The sequence below is a fragment of the Myotis daubentonii genome, chromosome 4 (assembly GCF_963259705.1).
Source record: "Myotis daubentonii chromosome 4, mMyoDau2.1, whole genome shotgun sequence".
In the NCBI taxonomy this organism is placed as follows: Eukaryota; Metazoa; Chordata; class Mammalia; order Chiroptera; family Vespertilionidae; genus Myotis; species Myotis daubentonii.
The window spans coordinates 9,693,277-9,708,749 of record NC_081843.1 but is presented as its reverse complement, the minus strand read 5'-3'; the positions used below and the strand labels follow the sequence as shown (position 1 = coordinate 9,708,749).

At 60.1% G+C, this 15,473-nt stretch overlaps 1 protein-coding gene across 4 annotated transcripts; it reads right to left on the bottom strand.

The window, feature by feature from the left end:
• Positions 1 to 1,520: 1,520 nt before the first annotated feature.
• Positions 1,521 to 9,942, bottom strand: ZNF629 (zinc finger protein 629). 4 transcript variants are annotated; one of them, XM_059692241.1, is made up of 3 exons: positions 9,751 to 9,942; positions 7,389 to 7,485; positions 1,521 to 7,246 (listed from the first exon to the last, which is right to left on the bottom strand). In XM_059692241.1, the coding sequence occupies exons 2-3, from the start codon at positions 7,459 to 7,461 to the stop codon at positions 4,725 to 4,727; spliced, it is 2,595 nt and encodes an 864-aa protein (XP_059548224.1). In that variant the 5' UTR covers positions 7,462 to 7,485; positions 9,751 to 9,942; the 3' UTR covers positions 1,521 to 4,724. The 4 variants fall into 4 exon arrangements, with proteins under 4 accessions (XP_059548224.1, XP_059548223.1, XP_059548222.1 ...); XM_059692240.1 differs by having other exon boundaries at positions 7,389 to 7,496; positions 9,755 to 9,942; XM_059692239.1 differs by having other exon boundaries at positions 1,521 to 7,485.
• Between the last annotated feature and the right edge of the window lie 5,531 nt (positions 9,943 to 15,473).

The window sequence follows — 15,473 nt, the reverse complement described above, 5'->3', positions numbered from 1 at the left end:
GTATGTTTATCTATGGCCACAGCTACAGCTAAGCTGCTATGGCCCAACTCCTCCAGCCCAGTTCTCTTTCCTGAGTCCAAATGTGTGTGTGTGTGGGGGGGGGGGGGGGGGTAAGGGAGAGATCATGTCTCTCCTTAAAAATCCCCCAGTGGTGCCCTGTCCCAAGGCTCCTCAAACAAAATGCTCCACTCTGACCTCTGCTCCATACTTTCCTTCAATCCCCATCCCCCTGTTCTAAACCCACACCCAACTGTTATGCCACCCCCCACCCCACCCCCCCGCCCCTACCTATACCATTTCCTGTTGCCACAATCCTCATTCCTTAGGTCACTTCCTCAGCCAGTTTCCTGATGCTGTGGCAGGCACCGTGCCTGGGTCCACAGCCCCTTCTAAGTCTGAACAAATCTCTACTCTAGTGCCAGTTCTCTCCCTGGAGGCTCCTCACTTTACTCCTCTGCCGAGACCAGTTCTGATGTCCCTCAGTTGTCCCCAGGACTGGGGACACAGGGAATGAGATAGCCGTCATTACCTCTCCATGAAAGGCAAGTCCCTCCTTCCTTTCCCCTACCTCACCCCTTGCTTTCCAGATGGGGAAGGGGAGGGGAAGGAGAGGCAGTGAGCCCTTCCTGGGAGTCCGGTCAGAGAGGCACAGGAAGGTGGGAGACAGCTTCCTGGCGGCGCAGGAGACTCCTGGCAGACCGGGGCAGAGGCAGGCAATGGGTTAAAGCAGGTGCTGACCTCAGGCTTGCCATGACCAGGCCTAGCCTAGGAGATAGCGCAGAGGTAAGCCCAGCATTGAGGATTCATCAGAGCAACCCTGCCTGGCCCAGCGTGGAGCCCAGGCAGGCCCACCGGTCGGGGGAGAGGCTTGGTTAGGTGCTCCTGGCCATTTGCATTTCCCTCCCTTCCTTGCTGTGGCTCTGAAGCAAGTGGCTGCCCTTCTCTGAGCCTCAGCCTCTCCACACGGTGGGGGCTGCGGACTACAGCCTGAGCGCAGGATGACAAGCCAGGGCTCCACCACCCCCGCTCCTTGGAGTCTAGGACGCTATGGTCCAGGTAAAGGGCTGGACCCAGGTGAGCCAGGGAAGGTGGCCGCCAGCGTCTGGAACTCGGTCTTTGGAGCTTTCCCACGTGGCAGTCTGGGGAGGGAGCAGGTATTGTGGCCAGAGAGGCCTCCGTGGAGCTGCACGCTGGACCTGAGCCAGCCAGCGCCAGTCACCAGGCAGTCACCCAGGAGTCAGCAGGACGTGCTGGTGCCAAAGCCAGACATCAATCAGCAAGAGCTGCCGACTCTGCCACCACCTCAGAACGTTTCTCCCCCTTTCTCCCAAGGGTATGGATTTTAAAACTCGATAGACCTTCACCAGCACGCACAGGGTGGGGATTCTAGGGCCTTGAGAAAAGAGTGCAAGGGCAGCCTGGAGCTGGGCTGAGCTTTTGGGGTTACATGCAGACCCTGGCTCTCGGGGAGGGACAGCTCTTTCAGCTTGCTCTAGGGTTCAAAGAGAAGACAGAAAACGCCTGGGAAATCTTATTCCCTTTATTCTCTTCTACTAATCAACATGACCACCAGTGACACAACACTGTTATTGACACACAACACTCAAAAGTGGGGCCTCTCTTCACTCCAGGGGCACAAGTAAGGTGAGGGGCTTCCCTAATGAGGGCAAAGGAGTTTGGGGCTGCTCACCTCAGGGGCAGGTGCCATGGAACCCCCTCTCGGTGATGGTTTCAAGTTTCCCCATCATTCAGGATTCATGCCCAGTTCTTTCGAGTTCCCTTCTGACCTCCATATCCATAGCAGTTTCGAGTTTCACCCTAAGCTCGGATCAGTTTCTATTCTTCCCTCTGCGTTCACCAATGACTCTGTGACCCTCGCTGCTGGGCTCCTCAGTGGGCACTTCTGAAGAGTCAGGCCTGCGTGGAGTTGGACAAGAGGCCTTCCAGGACGATCCGGGCCTCTGCCTGAGCTGGTCAGAGGGACTCTGGACATTGCCACCTGCCCAACCAATCCCCTGCTTAGTTCCTCCCGAGATGTAACTTGTTCTGGGAGAGGAGCACTGGCTTAAGGAGTTTGGGGAAGTGGGCAACGGAGAACAGGTCATACCCCAAAGGTCTCTGACTCTGCCCCTTTCCTGCTACAAAACCCCAGACCCCAACTCATCGAATCCACATCATCCACTGAAGTACCGGAGCCTCAACTCCTGGCCCTAACCCGTTCCTACAACATGCGAGCACCCCACTACATAAGCTACACCCAGGTCCTCAACAGGCCCGCAGCCGGCCTTTGGCCACACTGACCACCTCCCCCTGGACTGGCCCCTGAGCTCCGAAGGCTGCTCCCCAGGACTCTCCCGGAGACAGATTTCTCAGACGGTTTGGGGGGTTCTGCTTCTACCTTTAAAGGGGGTTTGCCTCCCACTGGAGTTTCTTTCTGCTGCCATCTTAGAGGGAAAAGAATCTGCTCTGACGTGGAGGACTGTGTCCGGTCCTGTCTCACGGGGACGGCCCTTCGTGAGGCTTCTGTTGGCAGAGCTCCCGCAGGCAGGCGCCTCCCCTCAGTAGTGCTTTCCGACCTTGCACTTGGGTCGGGTGGGACTTCAATGCAGACGGTAGGAAGGGTCTCCCCACAATCATGCCATGCCTGCCTTCTCCTCCCCGCAGGCCTGGCCTTTTCCTCCTAGTGTTCTAGATTTTATCCTTTGAATTCGAGGGTTATCCTTTTGGGGGCAGGGGAGATGAGAGGTGGACTGTCACCTTTTGAACTTCAGGTAATGAAATGAGACGTCTCTTCCGCAGCCTTGTAGGGTTCCAGGTCACCCTCCCGGGGACGTGACTCCTGAAGGGCCCACCTCTCCTGGCACGTTGGGTCTTACTCCAGGACCACGGTGCATTACTGGGGTCAGTGGGCACTTCCTTTGGACCCAGCACTGGATGGTGTCTCCAAGGTCAGGGGATGGGTTCTTGTTACCGATGTTTCAAGAGTTTTCTCCAACCATTTCAGAGGGCAGCAGTCTCTCCCCTGCCGCATACATCCAGTCACGTTCGCAGGTCTGGCTGGGTTAATGAAAGCGGGTAACTGGTGTGTGAGAACAGGAGATGGGGCTGGCAGGGGTGTGGCTCTCATCTTTCCGTTTCCCTCTGAAGGTTTCTGACTGAGGAGAGGAGTCAAGTAGGTGGAATCCATCCCTTCCCAAGACCACCATCCGGCTGGGTTGTCACTTTAGAGGGCTCCAGGTATGGGGTGAGGAAGGTGGTCGGGCCTCCTTATTCTCTTCTGTGGGGTGTTTGGATACCCATCACTGTACAGGCTGGCTAGTCCTGCCAGCAGCCTTGCTATCAGCTCAGAGGAGAGAGTGGGGTTTAAGAGCAGATCGCTGACCAATCAAATCTCTCTATTCTCTTAACTTGCTGTCTCTCGTTGCCAGAGAACCTACCAGAGCTCCCGCTGACTTGCAGAAGAGCACGCTGGAGAGGATTTATGCGCACACAGGCCTTGCGTCTCCCAAGGGGAAGGGCTTTATTCTTTGGAGGTCAACTAGCAGCAGTTCTCCCTCTTCACCGAGGACAGAATTCAAGGAAACGGGCTGCCACTGCAGTGACACGGGTGGCAGTTAGGGTTCAGGAGGAACCTCCTGTCAGTGAGACCTGAGATGTAAGCAGGAGGGACCTTCCATTCCTGGAGGCCTCTCAGAACAGAAGTCCCCAGGAAAGGGGTGTCCTGCCTGGCTGGGGTCTGCTCGCACTTGCAGCTTAACAAGCTCCCAGGAACGGGGAAGACAGCCGGGAGTTAGCTGGGTTCCATCTGAACAGTTTCTCCACCTGGCCTCCTTCCCTCAAAGCACTCTAACAGAACCCCCTGACTCTTCCCCCTAAAATTTTTTGGTGGTTCCCCAGTACTCTTACACTTAAAGTTATATGCACCCCAAACTTCAGCCTTTAAAAGGCTCAACATCACATTTTTTTCCTTCCCCATTTTTGGCTTCTTTCTGCTAAGGAATTCCATGGGCCTGTTCCTCTTAGCACACAATTTGTCTAGGATTGGCCTTGTGCCCCGAGGAACCCCCAGTGCAATGAGCTGGACTTTCTCCTCCTAGTTCCTGGGCCATTTCTCCTCTGTGGATCTGAGGGCTCTTCATCACTTATTTTTGTCCTGTCTTTGTTTCCTTCCTTTTCCAGTTCCCACATTTACTCAGGGTAACTGTCCAAGGCTTCTGGGGATGAGCTCCCTCCCACGTGCCAGGAGGAGAGAAAGAACACTGTTGGACAAGTTCACGGGAGGTTCTTTTACACCTTCTGAGGGTCCCTGCTCCCAAGTCAATGCCCTGGCTATAGTCCCTGCATTTCCCCGACCCTCCAGGTTTACAAGGATTTCAGAACAGTTTGCTAGGGTTGTCTAGAGACATACGGGACCTCATCCTACAATTAATAGGGCTTTTATCCACTATAGTGTATAGGGATCTTCTGCTACAGACTTAAAGGGCTTTTCTCCTACGTATTTATAGGGTTTCTAACCCAACGGTTTTTCTCTACTGCATTATAAGTGGTTCCCACCAACAATTTATAGGGTTTCTTACCACTGATATAAAAGCACTATTTTACCCGGGGTCCTTTATCATCCACACGTCTACAATCTGAGAGGGTTTTCTTTCTTTTCTCGTACAATATTTGGGGAGATCCAGTGTTCCTCTCAGGAGAGAGAGGCCCCGGCCTCCAGACCCATGTCACAGGGCAACCCCTGGGTGGCAGCTCCTATGGAGGAGGAGGGCTGCGACCTCTGTGAAGCCATCTCCACACTCGGGGCACCGATAGGGCTTTTCCTCCAAGAGCGTTTTGGGGGTTTCCCCTTCCCCATGGCTGCTGCTCCCTGCGGGTGTGGGGGCCTCCCTTTCTCCTTCCTGGCTTGGGGGTGGGGTGACTGGCTCTGGAAGGGGGTCTTCTGGTCTGGAGGACTCTTCTTGGGTGTGTGTCTCCTGGTGCCGGACGAGTGCCAGGCGATCCAGGAAGGAGGCCCCACAATCTGAGCAGCTGTAGGGTCTGGCCCCCAGGGGGCTCCTGAGGTGCTCCAGGAGGACAGAGGAGCTCTTGCCCAGCTCTGGACTCTTCTGCGTTTTCCCACCTGCATGGACTTTCTGGTGCAGCAGCAGCTCAGAGCTGAGCCCAAAGCTTTTTTTGCACTCAGGGCATTTAAAGGGCTTTCCACTTAGGAAGGGACTGGGCCCCGCCCCTTCTGCTAAGCCAATCCTATAATCAGGAAGGAGAAGGGGCTTCTCGTTGCCGTGGGTGAGCTGGTGTTGGAGGAGCACGGCCCGATCCAGAAAGCTTTCCCCACAGTGGGAACAAATGTAGGACTTGGGGGAGAGCAGGCCCAGCCTCTGGCTGAAGCCCTCCTGGCCCTCGGGCACTTTAAGGGGGTCAGCTCTGCCCTCGGAAGCACCTGGGTAGGAGTTGCCTCCAAAAGGGAGCCTGGGAGGCCGGAGCTGAGGAGGCCTGGGGGCTGGGTGGGCGGGGAGGCCGTCGGAATTTCTGTAGGGGTTTTCTCCGATGTGGACCCTCTGGTGCTGCATGAAAATGCCCTCGTCGTTGAACCCCTTTCCGCAGACAAGACACTTGTGCGGTTTGGCTCCAGGGGGCGGGGTGAGCAGGGCGGGGTCCCCGAGCCCCAGCAGAGCGTCGCCCTGCGCTCTCCGGGCCGGCGTCTTCCCTCTCTCGTGGATCACGCGGTGCTGCTCCAGCTCATGGGCCTCCAGGAAGGCCTTCCCGCAGTCGGAGCACACGAACAGGTTCTCGTCCATGTGGGTGCGCACGTGCGTGATGAGGTTCGAGCTCTGGCTGAAGCTCTTGCCGCACTCGGGGCACTTGTAGGGCTTCTCGCCCGTGTGGGTGCGGCGGTGCTGGATGAGGTGGGAGCTGCGGATGAAGCTCTTGCCGCAGTCGGAGCACTTGTAGGGCTTCTCGCCCGTGTGGATGCGCTGGTGGCGGATGAGCGTGGAGCTCATGATGAAGCTCTTGCCGCAGTCGGCGCAGATGTAGGGCCGCTCGCCGCGGTGGATGCGCTGGTGGTTGATGAGGTTGGAGCTGACGCTGAAGCTCTTGCCGCACTCGGGGCACTTGTAGGGCCGCTCGCCCGTGTGCGTGCGCTGGTGCCGCAGCAGCGTGGCGCTCAGCGTGAAGGTCTTGCCGCACACCGGGCACTTGAAGGGGTCCTCGCGCAGGTGGGTCCGCTGGTGCTTGATGAGGGTGGAGCTGTGGCCGAAGCTCTTGCCGCACTCGAGGCACTCGTAGGGCTTCTCGCCGGTGTGCGTGCGCTGGTGCTGCGTCAGCTCCGAGCTCTGGATGAAGCTCTTGCCGCACTCCGTGCAGCGGTACGGCTTCTCGCCCGCGTGGATCTTCTGGTGCTTGAGGAGGTTGTGGTTCTGGCCGAAGCGCTTGCCGCACTCGGGGCACTTGTAGGGCTTCTCGCCGGTGTGCGTGGCCTGGTGCTGGATGAGGTCGGAGCTGCGGTAGAAGGCGCGCCGGCACTCGCCGCACTTGTAGGGCTTCTCGCCCGTGTGCGAGCGCTGGTGCTTGATGAGGTTGGTGCTCTGGGTGAAGGCCTTCTCGCACTCGGTGCACTTGTAGGGCTTCTCGCCCGTGTGCGTGCGCTGGTGCTGCACCAGGTTGGAGCTCCAGCTGAAGCACTTGCCGCAGTCCGGGCACTTGTAGGGCTTCTCGCCGGTGTGCGTGCGCTGGTGCTGCACCAGGTGCGAGCTCTGCGTGAAGCTCTTGCCGCACTCGGAGCAGGTGTTGGGGCGCTCGCCCGTGTGGATGCGCTGGTGCCGCAGCAGCTTGGACCACTGGCTGAAGCTCTTGCCGCACTCGTTGCAGATGTAGGGCTTCTCGGCCCCGGAGGGGCGGCCTTGCACCAGCTCCCGCAGGCTGGACTCGTTGGCGGGGACCACCGGGGGGCTGTTCCAGGTGGTCAGAGCCCCCCACTGCCAACTGGCCTCGCAGGCCTTGGTCCAGTCAGCCGGGGTAGGGACTACCTCAGGGGTTGGGGGGTCAAGAGGAGTCTGGTGGTCCAGGGGGTGGGGGTGGCCCAGTGGAGAGGGGGGGTCCTGGGGGGCTGAGGGATCCTGGGAGGGTCTCTCCGGGGGCATCTCTGGTGGGTCCTTGAATTCTGGACTCTGAGCTGGATCGCCCAAGATGATCTCCTCCCCAGAACTGTCCTGCTGAGGGCTCTCCTCTTCGTTCCCACTCTCGGCACCTACAGAGAGAAAGGGAGTCTCCAGCCCCCATCTCCTTTCAGAACACGGGGTCAGTCTCTCTCCCCTCCCCGGAGTCTGGGCCCCTCCCTGAACTGGGGCCACTGTCTTGTCAGGACTGCTGTCCCTTCTTGTGCCCCTCACCTCTGTGAGCATCGCTGGGGCTCCGTTCAGGACCCCGCAGGTCCGGGCCCCACAGCACGGCTTCGGGCTCCATCCCAGGGCTCAGGGCTGCCCAGTGCTCCAGGGACCCTGGGGGGGAGAGAGGAGCACACAATGGGAGCTACCTCCCGCTTTTTTTTAAACTCCCGACTTGCTCATCCCCCCAGCTCTCATGCCTCCTTATGTAAACTTCAGTTTCCTACCAAGTCGTTTTTCTGGGCATTAGTTTTCACTGTGCCTACCTACACCACCCCCACAGCCCGATTCCTGATCCAGATCTCAAGATCACAACTAAGCAAGGAGATGAGTGTAAGAGTGTAATTAAAAGCTCATCAGTCATAACCCTTTGAACCCAGACTGGGGGCTGGAGACGGATCTGACACCCACAGGGGAAGCGGCTCTCACCCCACCCCTATGATGCCCAGGGGCTGGGAAACCTGTTATTTTGCTAATCAGAAGAAGCTCATTAAGGCTCTAATTTCCCTCCTTAATGGGGCTGCTAATTGGGACCAATAAACTTTCCTTAAGAGCCTCACAGAGAACTGAGACGCCTGGAACACATAAGGAGTTAAAAAAAAAAAGAGAGAGACCACTCTGACTTTCCTGAGGTGACGGAGGGAGAACTGGGGCACGTCCCGTTATCCACGCACAGAAAGAAGGTGGGGGCGGGTTAAGGGGAGGGGGCGTTTTAAAGCCACTAGTGGCTCCTGCAGGAATGACCTTGAGAGGGACATGGAAAGGGAAAGCCAGAAGGGAGCGTGTGTGAGGACCACGGCGGCTGCCACAGGCGGGTGTGGTGTCCTCATTATCTCGCCTGAGGAGACTCGGGAATCAGAGCGTCCATTTTACAGATCAGGACATCAGCCCTCGGGGAGGTTCTCCGAGGCCACGGGCTGGGAAGGGGCAGAGACCAGCAATGCAAGGCTCTGTGTCTGGCTGGCCCCAGCCTCAGAGGAAGATGACCTTGGGAGTCACGTGAGGCTCATAAACGTGGGCTGCTGGCAGGGCCGGTGAGGACAGCTCGGATGGAGAAATCCCTGGGACCACGGTCCTGGGCTGTGACAGGAGGGGTTGGGGCCAGTCTGCGCCTATAAACCCACAGGGTGCTCCCCAGGGAGCCCTCCCTGGCAGTTCCCTTCCGGGCCCTTCTATAGGTTCGCTCTGTACGGTCACTCCTGCGTGCTCTGCCCGGAGGCTGCCGACCGGAGCAGGTGCGCAATACGCTCTGTCAGTGACCGGAAGTGGAGGCGATGCCCTCGCTCCTGGACCTGTTTGCCCGATGCCTTTAAAGGTCAGTCTGCAAGGGGCCCCCGCAAAGCAGCAGCTGAGCGTGGCCTCCTGGGCAGACCTGCCAGCTCACCCCAGCAGGGTGATGTGAGGGAGGGAGCAGGACCCCAGCTGTGCTCACTCCCCAGTGTGAGGCTCAGGGGCGTCCCCGGGGAGCCTGGGCTGCGGGGCCTCTGGGGCGGGTACCTGCTGGGGGGCAGTGGCAGGCAGGCACCTGGGACTCAGGAGGAGGCCGCCGGGAGGTGACCCAAGTGCAGCAGGTGCTAGAGGAGCCTGTTCCGTAGCAGCAGGGGAGACGGAGTTAGATTTTAGGAAGTGAATTAATTTCTTCATCTCTAGCTCCTTGGGCCAGGAGCCTCTCCCCTCCCCCGGCTGCTAGTGTCTGGGGAGGTGCAAGCAGGGGCTGCCTGTGCAGGAGGCCTGGGGTGCTTGCGGGGAACCTGGACTGTGTCCACACATTCAAACTCGGCGGAGCAGAGCGGAGGGAAGGGGTTAATGACAAGGCCGCCGAGAGTATGGAAGTGGGAGACCCAGGAGCAGGTGCCTGGAGCAGACCAGGCCCAGGCCTGGCCTCGGACCTCGAGCTGGGCCCACTGCGAAGGGGGCGGGGGGGGGGGGGGCGCCGTGCAGAGGCGTGGAGGGCGGCCCAGGGTGACCCTTAGGCGGCGGCGGCGGTGGGCACGGAGCCATCGCGGTCCCGGCCCCCACGGCCGCAGCCCAACCCTGGACTTGTGCTCCGGCCGGTCCCCGCCATCCTCCTTCGGCTCCGGGCTCCGGGCTCCGGGCTCCGGGCTCCGGGCAGGGGCACCCCGCCCCCGGCCCCGGGCCCCGGCTGGCTCGCAGCCCCCCCCCCCCCGCCCCGCCGGCGGCTCCCCCCAGGGCCCGCCCCCTCCCCCACACGGACCCCCGCGCTCCTCCCGGGATCCTGGCCCCGCCGCCCGCCCGGCCCTCACCCTGCGACCAGGGCCCGGGCTCGGCGGGCCGCCGCCCGCTGCCCATTGTTCCCGGCCGCCTTCCCGGGCCGCGGGCCGCCCCTCGGGAGCCCAGGGTCCCCCACTCACGGCTCTGGGGTCTGGGAAGGCGGGCGGCGGGGTCCGGCCCCGGGGACTTAACCCCTTGGATGCCCGGCCCGGGGGGCGGCGGGCCGGCTGCCGAGGACGCCGGGGTCCTCCTCGAGGGGTGATCCCGGGCTGAGGACCCGGGACCAGCTCAGGGTGACTGGGACGGAGCAGGAAGTGACCCCAGCTTCCCGGGTCCCTCTAGCCTGGAGTCAGAGCATCAGCTCTATGGGATTTAACCCTTCGCCTCCCGCCGCCCGGGACACCGCGGCCGGGGCGGGGGCGGGGGCGGGGGCGAGGCCCCGGGGTCCGTCCCCAGCGGGAGCAGGGGCCCGGGAGGCCCGGGCCGGTGGGGGTCCCCGGATTCCTGGCCGCTCTCCATGTGGCCGGGGCCCTGCCAGCCGCCGAGCCAGCGGATTGGTGGCTGGTCCCCGGGGCCTGCCCGCCTTTGTTGGGACTCAGGCCCGGAGATGGCCCGGCTCCCGGGGGGTGGGTGGGTGCAGGGGCTGCGGGGAGGAGCCGAGAGAGGACCCCCTGGACCAGAAATGGTTTAAATGGAACAGAAAGTCGTGGCAGCAGGAGTTGGGGGACAAGCAGCCGGGAGTGCCGGTGCCCGGCCCCTCTCCTGCCATGTGCCGCCCGCAGGGAGGGAAGTCCTGGGAGTCCCTGGCCAAGGAGGGCACGGCCCTTTCCCCGTAGCTCAGGGGACGCTCAGCTCAGAGCAACAGAAACCTTCACAAACCCGGGAGGGCCTCCCAAGGCCGGGGCGACGTGGGCGCCGGGTTCTGTATCCTTCACCCCAGGTCCTCACACAGCCCGGGGGCAGGACAGCAGTCACCCCGTTTCCCGGAGGGGGCACCGCCGCGTGAGGAGCGGGCAGGTGCCGAGGCCGTGCGTTCCGTCCAGTGGACACATTTGTACGCGGAGCCTGTTGTTCCCGGGCACGTGGGGAGCCAGGCAGGGGACCGGGCACGTGGGGAGCCAGGCAGGGGACCGCCGACTTGAACAGGAGTCAGGCTTTCTGCCCCCAAGACACGGAGGGGTCGCAGGGGAACGGAGGGGAGCGGGAACAGGGCTGTCTGTGCAGGGGTGAGGGAGGAGGGGGACGGACTGGACGTCCGAAGCAGCTCCTCTGGGCTGTCCCGTCCCCGTGCTGCCTGCCTCGCCTCCTCACCGGGCTCGTCTCCATCTTATCCGAGGCTCCCATCACCTCCGCTTCCTCGCTCTCACCTCAGGGCCTTTGCCCTCCGGGCCCCCTGACCCGCCTCCGTTTCTCACAGCGCCCAGCACCCCTGGCAGAAGGTCTGTGTGTCCACCTGCCTCGGCCTGGCTGGACTGTGCAGTCACATTCGTGTCGGCTCCACCGGGCCAGGGACGGGGCCTCCCAGCACCTAGGACAGTGCCTGCCCCGCAGTCAGTCCACGCTGGTGCAGGGACCGGAGCCAGGCGCTGTCTCCATGCATCGCCCATCATCTGTTTCCGGGTCAGTTCCCCGGCAGGACCGACGGGCAAACTTGCACCGAGCCCCCACTGCCGGCCTCCGCTGCACCGCCCCGTGCACGCCCAGGCACCCCCCACCCCTCACTCTGCCAGGCAGGTGGGAGCAGGGCAACGGGGGACCAGGGAGACTTGGGGCAGGTGCAGCCCTCAGGGTCTCTCTGGCGTCCGGGCTGTGAAAGCCTGCCCCGGCCCGGGACAGGGGGTCTAGAGGAGAGCTGCGCCTTGCAGGCTCACAGAGGAGTTTAATTTGGCCTTCGCAGTTTTGTTTTGTTTTAAACCGAGTTAATCGCCACATTTTAAAACCAGTACATTTCATACACACCCACATGCCCTACTTCTTTGGAAAAACGCAAAGATGTGGCAACATGACCCACTTTTTTTTTTAATCCTCACCTGAGGATATTTTCCCGTTGATTTTTAGGGAGAGTGGAAGAGAGAGGGAAAGACAGAGAGAAACATCGATGTGAGAGAAACACATCCATTGGTTGCCTCCTGCACGAGCCCTGACCAGGCAGGGGAGGAGCCTGCAACCAAGGTACGTGCCCTTGACTGGAATCGAACCCGGGAGGGACCCTTTGGTCTGCAGGTCGATGCTCTATCCACTGAGCCAAACAGCTTTTCACGTGGCAACAGGTGGGCACCTGACCCGGTTTCCCATGGCAGCACCGGGCGCGCAGGGCTGCCTTCGGAGGGCGCTGGCTTTGCCGGGCGCCAGTCTCCGCACTCGTGGCCCCACGCGTGGGGCTGGAGGTGGTCTCGGCCCGTCAGGGGCCTTGCCCTGTTGGCGCTCCAACACCTTTAACTACAGGGACGGGCTCCGCACCCCGTGGGCTGTGTCCCAGGTGCAGAGTAACAAGGAGGTTGATGTCTTCTGACAGTTACGCTGTGTGCCAGGCGCCGCTCCAAGGTTTACATGTACAGTCATGCGCCACAGCACGACGTTTCATTCCGTGATGGGCCGCGTGTGACGCTGGTCCCGTGAGGTTATAACGGACTGAAAAAGTCCTGTTGCCGTGGAAACGCCATGGTGCACGCGTTACTTATGCGTGTGGTGATGCTGGTGTGAGCAAACCTGCTGCCTTGCCAGTCATGATAGTACAGCACATACAGCCCTGGCCGGTGTGGCTCAGTGGATAGAGCCTGCGGACTGAAGGGTCCCGGGTTCAATTCCGGTCAAGGGCACATGCCTGGGTTGTGGGCTCGATCCCTAGCACGGGGCGTGCAGGAGGCAGCCAACCCATGATTCTCTCTCATCATTGATGTTTCTCTTTCTCTCCTTCTCCCTTACTCTCTGAAATCAATAAAAAAATATATATTTTTTTAGAAAGCATAGCACATACAATCATGTACCGTGCGTGGTGTTTAATGATAATAATGACTATATTACAGGTGTGTGCACTTACTGTGCTCTGCTTTTATCGTGATTTGAGGCTGTGCTCTTCTGCTTGTCAGCAAAGCTTGCTGAGGGACAGTGTGCCATGTTAGGCTGGCAGCCCCGTGCGCCCGTGTTCACCGCGCCATTTCCCCCTGTGCCTGTGTGACCCCCGTGCTGTTTTGTGAGGAACGCGCTGTGCAGGTGAGCCAGGCGCAGGCTGTCCCGCGGAGCCCGTGCGGGTGGGCTGTGCCACGGCGGGCGTGTGAGTGCCCTGTAGGGTGTTCCCACTCTGGCCGACGCCTTTCTCACACTGTATCCCTGTTGGGAAGTGGCGAAGGACTGTAGTTCCTTGAAACTTCACAACTCGTGACACCAGCGTTACTACAATCCCGAGGATGGAGTAAGTCACTTGTAAACGGCTCACTAGGGGCAGAGCTGGACTCACACCCAGGCGTGCTGACGCCAGAGCCCCCACGGCTCCTAACCACGGCTCTCTGGTTGGCTCGCGTGGGTCTGGGCCTACAGGTGAGCCCCTCCGCCCGAATCCTCTCCCTCATCTTGCTCAGGAGCTGGAGAGAGGCGTCTGGAAAGGCAGGGCACCCCGCTGGGGCCAGGCATTCTCCAGACCAATCTGTGCGCTCTGTCCCGAGGGAGGCACAGGGCGTTGACTACAGGCCGCGATGTGCTGACCTGCTGCCTGCAGCCGCTGGCACAGTGGCAGGAAGGAGACCCCCCTGGCAGGGCGCTCCTGGAAGGATGGGGATGGCCTCCCACACCACGTATTTCACGTAAAACCCACCACATGCTCTTCTTGGCCACGTCTCACCAGCCCCGCCTGGCCCCCCTTCACACAGCCTGGTGCGTGGAGGCCCAGGCGGCTGTGGGAGCAGGGAGACCGGGAGGTGGACCCTGGTCCACCCCCTGCTCCATCTCACTGCCTCTTGCGGAGTCGGCTTCCTCTTTCAAAGGGCGACAAGCCTTGGCTCGCAAGCAGCAGGAGGGTGAGATGAAAGGATGCAGAATTCTGAGCTGACCAACTCTGTCTGCCTCACTCTTCTTCGTCAGAGCGCACAGCCCTTGGCCTGCTGAGCCGGGGCCGGAGTCTGAGCCTGAGGAACGGGGAGGACCCGGGGCCACAGCCAGACGCCTCGTCCTCCCCTGCAGATGGGGCTGCTCTCAGGGAGGCGCTCAGGCCAAGCTGGTGAAGCTGATGAGCCACCGCCCAGATCAGCCGGCCTGGGGTCCCCTTTCCTGGGGATGCCCCTGCCCACAAGGTGTGAGGGGGCTGCTTTCCAGGGTTGTGGTCCTCAAACGTGGGCCAAGAGCTGGGTCTGGGGGCCTGGGACTTCCCTCTGCCTCTGAGAGCCGGGTTCCAGGATCAGTCACTCCTCCGCTCGGGAACCCAGGGGGGCTCCCTAAGGCTTCTCAGACCCGGCTCACCCCCGCGCCTCCTCGCTACCCCGTCCTCCGCGTTCCTTCCTCAGCAATCTGCTCGGTGTGGTCGGTTCCAACGTCCTTAGCTGCCGGCCGGCCCGCGAGGCCTGGCTCTTCCTCTCCGCCGGCTAACAGCCCTGTCCACGCAGCGGTCATCCCGACTCACCAGCGCCATTTCCCTACACGATGCCTGGCCGTGCCCTCCCCAAGGCCTGGGGGTGCCCTCCTCAACACCCCCTTCGCCAGCCAGTCCTAGGCCTTTGGGACCCTGCTGAATCTGCTCGCCTCTCTTGTCCCCCCGCCCAGGCCGCCGTAGCCCTGCCTCTCATTCCCGAGTCACTGCAGTGGCGTCCCGCCTGCAGCCGCACGTCTCCCACCCGTTCCTCAGAGCACCCCTGCGCCCGTCAGAATGCCCCCACGCTCCTCACCAGCCAACGCAGGGCTGTTTGCTTCTTAATGTGCGGAAATTACAGAGTTTTCATATTTTTGAAAAGTCAAAATAACGATAGAATCCATATATAATTGGGTAAATAAAATAAGCATGTACTAAGTGTGTGCACATATTAAATACTAGTCAAATATATGTACCCTGTCGTGACCAAATGTTTACATTAAGGTCTCATCTGAAATAACTCCAAGTCACTAACATTTCTGGGCTTTAGTTTCTTTTTTTAAAATTTCTTTTAAAAGTTGATTTTATTTATTAATTTTTTTTGTTAATCCTCACCTGAGGACATTTTTCCATTGATTTTTGGAGAGAGTGGAAGAAAGAGGGGAGACAGACACATTGATTGGTTGCCTCCTGCACGCACCCCGACCAGGGCTGGGGATCAAGCCTGCAACCGAGGTACGTGCCCTTGACCAGAATCCAACCCAGGACACGTTAGTCCTCGGGCCAACGCCCTATCCACTGAGCCACCCTGGTTAGGGCAGGGCTGCGGTTTCTTCATTGGCAAAATGACAGGGTCTGATCAGATGCTCTCCGCCCATTAAGCCTGACTCTTTTTGGGAATGACTTGTGTGTTTGATTATTTGTGGGACAAAACAAATGCCTGGGAACAGTAGTTGCTTCTGGGGAGGAGGACTGAGGATCTGGGGGAAGAGGGAGACTTAACTTTGTGACTTTTTGTTCTGTTTGATGATTTCCAGTTTAAATAAGAAAACAACACTTGTTGTTGTTAATCCTCACCCAAGGACATTTTCCCATTGATTTTTAGGGAGAGTGGAAGAGAGAGAAAGACAGAGAGAGAAACATCAATGTGAGAGAAACACATCCATTGGTTGCCTCCTGCACAAGCCCTGACCAGGGCCCTGGCTGGGGAGGAGCCTGCAACCAAGGCACATGCCCTTGACCGTGCCCTTGACCGGAATCTAACCTGGGACCCTTTGGTCCCCAGGCCAACACTCTATCTG